This window comes from Sander lucioperca, chromosome 7, assembly GCF_008315115.2.
Source record: "Sander lucioperca isolate FBNREF2018 chromosome 7, SLUC_FBN_1.2, whole genome shotgun sequence".
Classification (NCBI taxonomy): Eukaryota; Metazoa; Chordata; class Actinopteri; order Perciformes; family Percidae; genus Sander; species Sander lucioperca.
In genome coordinates, this window is record NC_050179.1 from 6,878,346 (window position 1) to 6,890,538 (window position 12,193).

At 39.4% G+C, this 12,193-nt stretch overlaps 2 protein-coding genes across 2 annotated transcripts; one reads left to right on the top strand and one right to left on the bottom strand.

Moving 5' to 3' along the window:
- The first annotated feature begins 1,172 nt into the window (after positions 1-1,172).
- On the top strand, positions 1,173-3,649 carry LOC116038578 (prolactin-like). The gene is made up of 5 exons (XM_031283091.2): positions 1,173-1,182; positions 1,273-1,451; positions 1,602-1,703; positions 1,854-2,039; positions 3,238-3,649. Exons 1-5 carry the CDS (start codon positions 1,173-1,175, stop codon positions 3,445-3,447), a joined length of 687 nt encoding a protein of 228 aa, XP_031138951.1. The 3' UTR covers positions 3,448-3,649.
- A 209-nt stretch (positions 3,650-3,858) lies between these two features.
- On the bottom strand, positions 3,859-8,424 carry dbx2 (developing brain homeobox 2). The gene is made up of 4 exons (XM_031283270.2): positions 8,017-8,424; positions 6,730-6,813; positions 4,680-4,864; positions 3,859-4,496 (listed from the first exon to the last, which is right to left on the bottom strand). Exons 1-4 carry the CDS (start codon positions 8,291-8,293, stop codon positions 4,305-4,307), a joined length of 738 nt encoding a protein of 245 aa, XP_031139130.1. The 5' UTR covers positions 8,294-8,424; the 3' UTR covers positions 3,859-4,304.
- Between the last annotated feature and the right edge of the window lie 3,769 nt (positions 8,425-12,193).

Sequence of the window (12,193 nt, forward strand, 5' to 3'; positions counted from 1 at the left end):
ATACTATCGTATGTGTAATGTTTAAGAATGTTTAACCGTAACAATTTTGTTGAACGTACTGCTTAGTCCTTTATAGTGACACCAATGACATTCTTTATACAGCAAAGGGCAGGAGTCATGATAGGGTTGCCCTCTTTATTCATCACTCATTTCTCCACAAGGTGGCACACTAATGGAGACAGAGCACTGGTTCACTATTATTGTATCATGCCTCCTTTTCATTGCAAGTATTAAAATGGGTTCAGAGATGATGTACAATGCAATATAAAAACAAATCCAAGCATTCAATTCAATGTGGCTTTTATCCCTTTTGCCTAAAAACTTGACTTTATAATTGTGTGCATTGCATTTACAAATGATCATATAATGTGGAAAGTGGCTCTGTATAAGAAGTAAAACTGTAGAATGACTCATGACTTATTCACTGTTGGTGGCCTGTGGTCTTGGCCATACTATGTAGCGCTAATGAGAAGATAAATCACTCACTTTACATTTAAATAGCCTCGTTTGCACTGACATGCTGAACAGTTCTAGCTAGGGTTGTTGAACAATAGGCTTATTGTATACTCGTTTGTGATACTATTCATTTTTATGTTGTCCTCCTGAGAGTTGATAAGCTGTCTTATAGTTTAAAATAAATGTTAAAATGCTGAATTATTTTAAGTGATTAAATATTGTTGGCTGCCCCATTTAGGCTGTAATGATTTCAAATGTATGAGTTTGTAATTTTATTTATCACACTTTTTATGTACTGCTAACATAAGACATGGGCCATTTATAAGGACCATTTAATTTAGTTGCATGTAGACAGCCTGGGGCATCATCTGCTTTTGTTGATTAGTTGATTTTTTTTTAAAAACTTATTACACACTAAGAGCTGAGCACAAAGAAATGCAAGTTTTTTTATTTATCCCAGTCACTAATGTTCATAACTTTAAATTGATAAATTGCCCAAGTCAGTCTACAGTGCGTAGTACTTTTTCCGCCTGGGTTAGCTTTGTCTGCTCTCGGCTGAGCAGTTAACAGAGCAAAGCTTATGATCACATTTTTATCATGTATAAACCAATTTGTTTAATCAGCAACGTCATCACTGAATGAATTAGTTTCCACAATAGTAGCTCTGGTGGGAAAAGAGCTCCACTCATCTGGTTCGCCACTGCAAGACAGAAATCATGGACAAGGGTAAGATGGCAATATGACAAAATTAAATACATGTTTTTATTTATATGTTTTTCTATGTTTTTTGGTGACTACGATTTTTTCCCCCCTCAGTTTCGTTTGCTGTTCTTACACTAGTCTACATGGAGCTTTCCATGAGGGTTGTCACTGCCCCGATCTGTGCCTATGGACAGGCTGGATGCCATGCTCCTTCCCTGGCAGATCTCTTTGAGAGGGTCATACAACAGTCTTCAAGAATGCATGGCATCTCCAGTGATCTGCACTCTGAACTTGTGAGTTCTTTTATTTCAGCTCTGACATCGATCATCCATCACCATCCATCAACCCTTCGACCGCCATTCAGCCATCATCAATCACCCTTGATTGATTTGGCTATTTTTCAAGCCCTGATATCAGTGTGATATGTGTGTTCGTCTTCACAGGAGCAATATTTCTTTCCCAGGAAGAACGTCCTAGGAAAACACAAGTGCCACACATATGGCATACTAACACCAGACGATAAGGAGAATGCACAAAGGCTAGGGGTGAGCGTTCATTGTGATTAATAATTTTACATATGGTCATGGCTACTCATGCTTATCAGTATGTGCATAAGTGATGTCACTTCATCCAGACAGATTATATTAAGATGTACTTTACCACCAATTTATTTAAAAAAACTCTTTAATGTGCAGCGAGAACAACTGACAGATGTGATCCTGAGTCTGCTGGCAGCCTGGAGTGACCCCCTGTCTCAACTCCACAGGAGCATGTCTCAGGATCAGAATCAAAACTTCAACGACCACAGCTACAGCAAGGCACTGGAGATCAGTGATATGGTGCATGAGCTGAGGGAGGGAGTGGCAATAATGGCTGAGAAGGTAAGGACCCACTAATGGTTGTAGATATGTGTGTGGTCATTAGGGATGCACAGTATATCAGCAATCACATCTTGTCGGCTGATGTTAATACATTTTTTTATACATCTGCATCGGTCCGATGAGCAAAAGTGGCCTGATGTCAACAACTGATGAATATTTCTGTCTAGCTGCCATTGAGTGTGTTAGGGTGGTACTGGTGTGTGTGTGTGTGTGTGTGTGTGTGTGTGTGTGTGTGTGTGTGTGTGTGTGTGTGTGTGGTTTTGTTTTGCCAAAAAAATGTGGCACTGGCATATCATTTATTCTCCCCCAAGTGAAATAATTTACTTATTTTTCAGGGGTGAATGTCTATGTCTACATATGTAAAAGTATACATTTATGGTAGAATTCATCTTGAGTGTCTTGTTTTATGTCTGTATCTACAACAAATGAGAGTAATAGGGTAACAGAGACTTGGGCTGCATCCCAGGTCACTAAATTGCATTCCCGGCTCCTCCACTTGCCTCCCTTCCTCGCGTTTTAGTCAAGCCCACCGAGGAAGCACGGGAGAGACGCGGGGAAATCATGGGAGGAGAGAGGAAATGAGCAAATGTGTTTTAGATGGATGAGACGTCCTTTCCTCTCAAGCGTCACATGAAATTATCAGCTGTATGGGCTCAGTTAGCAACTCTTTCAGCTGCACGGCTTCAGGGAAGGCTGCTCTCATGTATCCTCGCTTATAGCTCCTCAATGATCCCTCCTCGATGCTCGATTCTCACTCCTCGGGGCAGAAATTATGGCTTTGAGACGGCCTTCACGAAGGTGGGACAGAACGACTTCCGGTTCAGCCGAGGACCGAGGAGCTATCAAATAAGGGAACTTTCACAGTGTTCTCTTCAGTGAAATAAAAAAAGGTTGTGTATATATCGATATTGACCTTAGCCAAAGTTAAATATCATGCGTCCCTAGTGGTCATATCTAAAAGTGATTATTAGCTAACTAATACAGATTCACTGCTGGGATTAGTAAAGTACTCTATCTATCTATCTATCTATCTATCTATCTAGCTATCTATCTAAGGTTATTTGCAATATTTCACATTCAATGTAATGTATCACTTAATTCAAGTTGGGTTTTTTGTTTCTGTGACATACTGTGTACCTTCATGCATTCCTTGAAATAATTAATTATGTACCTTCAATGTCTCTTCTTTCTACCTCAGATGAAGCTATTGGGAGTGCTTGGTAACACTATGGGTTACATCTCTCCTGAGAGTTTGGTCCCCTCTTCTGCCTTTACCTTCTACAAACAAGGAGAACTCAACTCAGTGGACCATCATGACCTACTCTACTGCTTCCGCAGAGACTCCAACAAAGTAAAAAATTATCTCCAGATCCTGAAATGCACCATCCTTCCTGGACTGGACTGTTAATAGTGATAGCAAAGCAGTCTACTTTAGTATTTTAAAAATTTGGCTGGCTATAAAATAGTCTTTGTTTCTCATTTGCTTTGAACCACACATGTTCTTACTGTACTGTAATGTGTGCATTTACTGTAGAGAATTGTGCGTGCCTCTTGCAGTATTAGTGTTTTTAGGTAATTAAACACGTTAGCGTTTGAGCATTGAGCATGAAAAGGTCAAAAAATAAAAATGAGGTCATACTTCATAATTGTTTTTGGTCATCTTCTTGTTAATGGTGAGAAAAATATAGCTCTATATATTTATAGACATGGTAGATGGTTTATAGTAGTGTTAACATGGACATGGTTTTGCTCCAGACAGCCCAACACACTAAGAATAAGTAATGTGGAAATTCATTTATTTACAATTGATCTATGCCTTCATGATCATGAAAAAAATATTTACAAAATATACCAAGTGAAATTTTACTTAACTTTTGGATTATGAGCAGAGTATTACTGTAAAGCTGATCAAAACATGATATGTAAATTAATTAAATCAAGTGACTCATTTGTGCGTTTAACTGATTGCAGTGGCAATCGAAGAGTGGGAATATTTCCTGGAAAGACTTGTCAGTGTAATAACCAATAAATTGCTTACTGAAGCCAGTGAAACACAATTAGATAATTGATCCAACAGTTAAACCTAATTCAGTTTGATACAACAAGACAGTTACATGCATTGGAAAGTTAATATTATTGGTGTTAGTCATCAAAGACAGTGTAATCCATCCACATATTTTTAACATCCTCGCAGTACTGTAGCCCTATTAGAGGTTTTGTGGATTTGAGAAAGTCATTGGTTTACTTTCCACTTATTCCAGCCTCTCATGTGTCCCTGACGCTCTTTTGTGGTGGTGATCTCTCTGTTTTTTGGACAGAGTGATTCTGTGATGGTTCTTCCTCTTCCTGAGCGAGACCTCGTGCCATGAGCTCATCCATTGGGGAGCGAGTGTTATGAACCTCCTTTTCCTTACAGTTCCTCCACTTCATTCTGCGGTTCTGGAACCAAATCTTTACCTGAAGCATTAGGAGAATGGAGAGGCGTTTAGTTTAATCTATGTAGTCCATCAATTTTTCACCCCCTGTTACATCTGAGCTGTAAAACTAAATATGTCTAAGGATGTACACAGTTGTAGTTTTCTGTTTCAGGTCTTTTCAGAGATTAATCAGGCAAAAATTAGGTAATTCCTCCTTGATTACCTGTGACTCCTTGAGACTGAGATCCGCTGCAAGTTTGTTCCGGTCTGTCTTGCTGATGTATTTCTGTCTTCGAAAAGTTCTCTCCAGCTCCTTCCGTTGTTCTTCAGAGAAAACAGCCCTCCTAAGGATCCCTCTGCGGGTTTTAGGACTTATATCAGTAGACCACATTCGAATATTTGCTTCCTCTAAAACAAAAAAACAAAAACATATATTAATGTCAGTGTGTTGACCCAAGCTACTATATTGTCAACATCAGTGAGATATGGGTCATTGATTAGTAGTTGTCATTGGTGGACTGTGGAATGGGGAAAATAAATTGTCACTTCATGTTAAACGAGGTACAAGTAACAGCCAGAAAATACAGATGTGTGTAGCGAATTGAGATATAATCGCACGTTATTGGCTAAGATGGCTATGGATAATTTTCTCAAATGTTTTATGATATAGACAACTTTGATTAAAGGGACTAAATTTAATTCTGTCAGCAAGGAATATGCACATTTTACCAACTAAACAACATTTCCTATCTTTTCAATTCAAGATCAAGCCTGTTTTTGTCACACTCACTTTATCACTCACTTTTGATTTCTCTTTTTCTATTCGTCCAATTTAACAAACTGAGGGTGACTAAAGAGAATAGAAAGCCACTTCAACTGAGAAAAAAGGGATTTAGTGAACTGTGAGGAGCAATCCCACGCTACTTCATTCACAGGTGCACGCACAACAAAAGTCAAGTGGAACAATTTATCCGATCTATTCAATGTTGCCTTTTTAATCTGTACGACAAATCTGCACATAGACCACCTCTAGGAAGCACATAACAGGTTTGGACATGCTTCTCACTTCTCTATTGGGACTCAATGGCTTTCACTTAAATAGCTGATTACCAGGTCATCCCTGGGCAACGTGTGTGTCTATCCTAGTGGGCCAACTATAGAGCCCTGTGGGACACCAACAATAAAGCCGTTCAATGGAAATGCCATTACTCGATGGCTCAGTGGCCCAACACTAAATCTTTTCACTTGCAGGTATGAAGCCAGTTTGTATGTGAAGATGAGCTCAAATAAGTCTATAAAAGTCACTTTCATTGAATGCTTTATGTCCTAGTCAAGAAGTCTCCAATGGGCAGGAATGAGAGTTGAAGGACAGGAGAAAAGAGGGGGGTTGGCGGACCAAGCTCTTTAGCCACACAATGGCCGGGGGATGTTCCTGGTCCAGCCCTCTTCTGTAGAGAAATGGGTGAGTTTTTTGTGCTTAGCGGAGTTCATTGCTGCAGTGAAAAATTGCAGTGAGGTCGCGTGTGGATGGTGGAGTGAAAGTGCCAATTGGTCACGGCCAGACTTGGCATTGTTGTGTTGCTGGCCACTGTGGGAAAGTGTCAACCTACTAAGAGGACTCCAGGGACCTGTGGGCTGTTTTCCACAACAATTGACAGGCATCATAGGTTGAAGAAACTAATAACTTCCAATTGCTGTGAGATAGTGCCAAAATAAGACAGCTGCTTGTCTTAATTCATACTGCTAGAGTGCAGTTTAGTCTACACAAGTCTGAAGTTCTTTGAACTGAAACATTTCAAGCACAGTTCAGAAGAAAGTCTGCAATTACAGATTTTCTGGATGTTTTTGAATTTTATGCAGCCTAAAATTAAACTCGAAGCTGTAGGGATTCACAACCAAACTTATTAATGTGCTGAGAGAGTGCCCTGCTCTGAAACAATCTGCCTTATTCAGCAGTAAGAATTCACACCTGGTAATTATAATTTTAATATGACAGAAGACAAGATGTTTATTAGCTCTGCATATTTGCGCTGGTAAAAGTGCATTTGCAAGAACAAAATAGGGGGCCCCAGGGACTCTTAAAAGCCTTGCAACCCACCCCTCTTCCCCATCCTAAACAGCCGTGAATGGTTATGAATAGAGCCGTGCAGAGTTGAGCGGAGAATTAGCTCTTTGGCATTGCATCAGTAATTAGCTGTGGAAAGCATGGGAGACCCTGCTGCTAATGCATAGAGAGCAGCTCAGGCATTGCTGATGAGGCATAAAACACTCACTGTTGAAGACAGGAGGGGGGCTGGACCCACCGCAGCATGCCAGCAGATAATGCGGGCTCCGCAGGAATACACTACTCAGTACACCTGCAAAGAGAGATAGGAAAAGTCAGATATGATGTAGTAACCAGGTGAGACAGGTATTCTCTACAAGGGGCTATATCTGGATCCTTGCCCACTTTTAACAGCATTTGGAGTCCTCCCTTGTCTCATTTTTGTTATCTACAGTTTTACAGCAGGGCTAAACTTTAGGTGATGCATGCAGATGCATTTTTATTTAGATGTTTCAACAGCTACACTTTTTTGAAAACCACACTTAGAGACAGAAACCATTTACTTATTCAGTTTGAAAATGAATTGCTTAAGTAATAATTGGGCTCTATTAATGGACATGCCATAATAACAAATTAGAAAAAAGAAATTGTAAAGTTCGCACAGGTTTATACTAATCTAATTTTAAATGTTTGATTTATCTTATCTTTCTTTGCGGTCATTATTTCTTATCAAGACTGAAAGTATTTGATCTGTTATGAAATATAAAAGTTATAAAGTGATATTTGTTACTGTTTTACTTTTGTAAATTATATTTTATATTAAATGCCAGTACGTTTTGTTACATTTCAAAGATAATTCAATTCAATTTTATTTATAGTATCAAATCATAACAAGAGTTATCTCAAGACACTTTACAGATAGAGTAGGTCTAGACCACACTCTATAATTGACAAAGACCCAACAATTCCAGTAATTCCCCCAAGAGCAAGCATTAGCAGTGGCTAATGCGACAGTGGCGAGGAAAAACTCCCTTTTAGGAAGAAACCTCGGACAGACCCAGGCTCTTGGTAGGCGGTGTCTGACGGTGCCGGTTGGGGATGTGCTGAACAGTGGCAATAATAGTCACAAAGATAATGGAACAGTGACTTTTTTAGCATTTAAGTTTTCTTTACTTTGGGAGTATACAGTAATATACTCTAGGAACATTCACAAAAGAAAAGCAGGGACATTTCAATGTTACCGTAAATAATCTTTCTTAAATAAATTAGCCTATTTTATACGAGTAAAAAAAAATGCCATGTCAACTTTAGACCCTAAAAACTTATGAAACAAGTTAAACAATATTTATCCTTCACAATAATATAAGTTTGAAAGAAGAAATAAAATATGTATGGGAAAAAAACAACAGCATTGCTGTCATTATGTCACACAGCTTCACATTTAAAATCCTACACAACATTTAAATATATTAGGTTTTGTTTAAAGTCTGCTTGCATACAAAATGTGTTTATTTACCCGAGTGTGGCAGAAGTGGCCCTCCTAAATCTTTCCCCTGCTGGGGACTATGGGCCTGTCTTTGGTAGGCTCCATGCTCAGAGCCCCAGATTCTCCTCGGACGTTCACACACTGCCCGTCTCAGGTGTCCACCTGCCGTCCCTTCTGGACGGGCTGAAGGTGTCTGTGACTGCAGCAGATTGTCAATAAGAAAACTCTTTCCAGAGTTCCCGAAGCCCGATAAAGCAGGAGGAGAGCCAGCCATATTCCTCCCGGTGCAGCTCTGAACTGAGACCATCCTGTTCACACAGTGACCCAAACACTTGAGTTCCCTCGTCAGCAGTCACAGCTCAGTGACACTAAATTCTTCTATAATCCCTTCTTGAGTGACCAGGCCAACTTCATTAAACTCTGAAGAAAACAAAAGTTCTCTGCTCTTCCTCTTTTGGGCCTGCACTTTGCTACAGGGCTGTGTCGTGATTGGCTGAGAGGCTCTAATGTGGTTCTCAATTCAGATAAGGCTGGGGCCTTTCTGGAGTGGCAGAAGGTGGGTCTGGCTCATTCATTATGTCAACTAGCCTATTAAATGATAGACACTAGAGACAATGAACTGCTGGCCAAAGTTTAACATGCACCAAACCGTCTTCTCCAGTAGTAAATAGTTTTCTCTTTTCTCCAGCCTCCCATTGTGCCTTATTCAAACCCTGAGCAGTTCATTGGCAGTGTGCTTTTTCTGTTTTATTCCAGAAACATTCCTCTGTGAGGGTTTTCTTGACTGCAAAATGATTTAAAAGCAGGCCATGTTAGTGTGAATATATATGGGTTGACAAAGTAATGCAATCAAATTTTAAGATAAGATATTTTCTCCTCAAAGAGGAGCAAAGTGCAAAACGCTGATAAAAGGAAAAAAAACTTTGATATTTGAATTTTTTTTCTTAAGGAGTGTCACCTTACATACTCTTACAGGATGACTGAATTATCTTTGTACATTCAAGTTTAATTTCTTAATCAATTTGGTGTGAACCTTTCATTTTTTCAATTGTATGCAATTGCATAATATGAATTTGTATTAATAGTTCCATATGGCACACTTTAACTGTTATTTTAAAATCTTTAATGTGAATGTGTAAAAATTAAAAATCTTAAAACTGTGGCTACAACGGTGCTTCATATAATTCTCACAGACTGCAGTCTTGACATTGTGTCTCTAAAAAAAGCAATCTTTCTATAACATGACAGCATTAGTGTATATTGAAAAACGCCATGTCATTGACAAGCTCTATTTAAGGATTAAAGACAACCTTCATAACCGTTAAATGTTGAATTCAGGTAACTTTTAGACTTGTTTATTTATTTCATTTATATGATTCAGTCTAGGTCAGCATTGAGAGATCCATGTACAGTATCTCTACAGGCAGCAGACTCAACCACCTAAATATTTATTCAGTGCCAGTCGTCAGTGTAGTCAGTATATGCTGCATATTGCAACTGAAAGAAAAATATGGTCACACAAACACACACTCGTGCATGTCCTGATGTTTTGGTACAAACGTGTCCAATGAGAGGCTTGTGTAACCTTTCACACTGCAACTAATGATCCTCAGCATCATAATAGGAAGTCCAACAAGAGGGGCGACAGACCCAGAGTTTAGGCACAGTAAACAGGCATATCCACACTGGTCGGGGATGTGGGGGGGTGGCGGGGACCGCCAGTCTGCGCGTGTAGATACCTCATGCTGAGCATGGAAATTGGCCCAGACAGCTCAGCCTATTGTGTGATGGCCAGGGAGCCAAAGGTTGCTTGTAATCAAATTTGAGGTTTTATTCCTCAGACTGGTGGAGAAGGCATAGCGCTCTGTCACATGAAGTGTTAGCAAGTCTATGCATCTACTTTTGTGTAGTGAGTGTGTGGTAACATGCGCCACATAGACCAGTGTCTGTGACAGTCCCCCAAGGCTTTTTGTTTGGTGGAGAGGCATTTGTTTATATGACAGACACAGAACAGGAGGGAACCCTAGACGGCTCTCCGTGCTTTTATTGACTGTATTTGTTTACACTTTGAAAGGACCCTAAATGTGGTCAAGGTATGTTTTCAGTGATAACATTGAGCATGTTTGTTTAGTTTATTCTTACAGCCACACTTCCGCTTTAATTAGCCTTTCAGCAACGAATAAATGTTTAGCAACTTTTAAAGTTGTTACGAGCAGCTAAAAACTACCAACGCTACTGAAAGCATAATTTATTCCTGTTAGAATCATATATTTCTCTGTATTCAAAAACATTCTAGGTAGAACCAATCTCACACGACTACTGTGTACATTTTAAAAGGCATCGCTAAGAGCGTATCATCATTAAGATTCACCACTTCGTAATTAGTCAGATTCCAATTGAGCTCTCCAGGGGAAGGAGGTATAATTAGGCTATTCTTAAACAGTAGGTCTTGGAAACACCCTGAAGCAAGTTCATGTGAATGTATTTGATGTCCATCTCTTTTTAGAAATGGAGGGAAAAAACAGGGGTCCCTTCATTCAGAATCCTCACAATGGCTCTGTTGAAAGCTAGCACTCTGCAGACGGACTGAGATCCCTTTTCTCTCTCTTTTTAACCCCACTAAAGCTCTTAAAAGGATACCGGCCCATTGCACACGCAATTGATATTCCACCACTCGAACTTAATATCGTGAATGGAGGGCCAAGCTCTATGAATCAGGAAGACAATGCGCTTAGCTTAGCAGCAAACTGGCACTTTGTGTGCGGTGTCTGTGCCTCAGAGGAGGAAGTTTCTAATGTGAGCCTCACAATTGTGTGTCTATAGAGTTCTAATGAGCTTCTGTAAGCTGAGTGAATGCCTGCTGGCCATTCAGCATGAGGGTCCAATGAGCCAGCTCACTGCACACATTCACAATAAGATCCAGGGGGAATGGGAGTGGCTGTGTTGAGCAACTGCACTGCGTGGACAGTCTATAAAAAATCAACATACGTATAACCATGCTTCGATTAAGAGTATGTCCATACAGTATAAAGCCGGTAACATTTGCAAACAGATCTTTTTAACTCAGATTTAGTCCCCTGTCCATGCTGATCTGGTGTTTTCTCGTGCAAAAAATGGATCCTTTCCATGACTCGATCCAGATAAATAAATGTTAAAATACCAGCTTGTTCTTTTTGTGTGTGTGTGTGTGTGTGTGTGTGTGTGTGTGTGTGTGTGGAGAAAATGGAGCTTTTGCTGACACAAATGACGCAAGCCTGCCTTCTCACACTTGGGGGGTTATGTCGTAGTTAGAAAAACTAAAAAGTACATCAGCACATGGCCTCTGTTGCATGTTAAAGTCAAACTCATTAGTATTTTTCAAGGAAATATGGATTTTTGACTTTTAACTGGATATATTTTGCTTATTTTCTATTCATTTATTTGTTGGGGACAATGCTAATTGACCAACAGAATTCTTTCTGAAAACTCCATCCGTTGTCCCTGACCACAATGAAATTGAAAGAAGTGATTGGTGAATGAATTGACTCAAGGGTGTTACTAAACATTGTGAAACCTTGGTCTCAATGTCATTGTGACAAAGTCAGTAAAAGCAGCTACTTTATTGCACCACTGTCATTTGGAAACTGCTTGCAAGCAAAGTAATACACAAAGACATATATATGAAAAGGCCACAAAACCCAGCAATATTAAGTGAATCATGATTCACCTTTTTCTCTATATTGGCACACACCAATTATATGATTCCTGTATTCCAGCATGATACTGCTAAATAAGTCAAAAGAGATGGCATTACCATCAGGGTAAAGAAAACCCCTTTCTTGATAAAAACATAGTTTTTTTCTTCTTTTTATTCTCTCGCTCTCTACTTTGTCCCTGCAGTTACTTTGAGTTGCCCATATCTCAGGTCATCAAGTATTTAGCCCTGGGATGGTCCAAGGGTGACACTGTGTGCTGTACTTCAGTACTGCTACACTCTGATGCTGTCACTGCAATTCACTGCCATGCACACAAGATGGCACCGAGAGAACGAAAACCATCTGCATTTAAGTGGCATGAATAAAATAAAAGAAGTTATTTTTCCTGTTTTATATTGTTCCTGGGAATCTTTAATTGTTTTGCTATATTTTGTTTTTATTTTTCCCACACTTATTTTAATATTCATAATGCAGTTATTTGTATTGCATACCATTTTGTTGTGCTAGGAATT

Excerpts from the sequence above, each read along its gene's own strand:
- LOC116038578 (XM_031283091.2), top strand. Across the intron at positions 1,704-1,853 it reads AGAATGCACAAAGGCTAGGG|CGAGAACAACTGACAGATGT; the intron begins GTGAGCGTTCAT and ends TTTAATGTGCAG. Across the intron at positions 2,040-3,237 it reads TGGCAATAATGGCTGAGAAG|ATGAAGCTATTGGGAGTGCT; the intron begins GTAAGGACCCAC and ends TTTCTACCTCAG.
- dbx2 (XM_031283270.2), bottom strand. The coding sequence starts at position 8,293 with ATGGTCTCAGTTCAGAGCTGCACCGGGAGGAATATGGCTGGCTCTCCT. Across the intron at positions 6,814-8,016 it reads GCCACTTCTGCCACACTCGG|GTGTACTGAGTAGTGTATTC; the intron begins GTAAATAAACAC and ends CTCTCTTTGCAG. Across the intron at positions 4,497-4,679 it reads TCAGTCTCAAGGAGTCACAG|GTAAAGATTTGGTTCCAGAA; the intron begins GTAATCAAGGAG and ends CTAATGCTTCAG.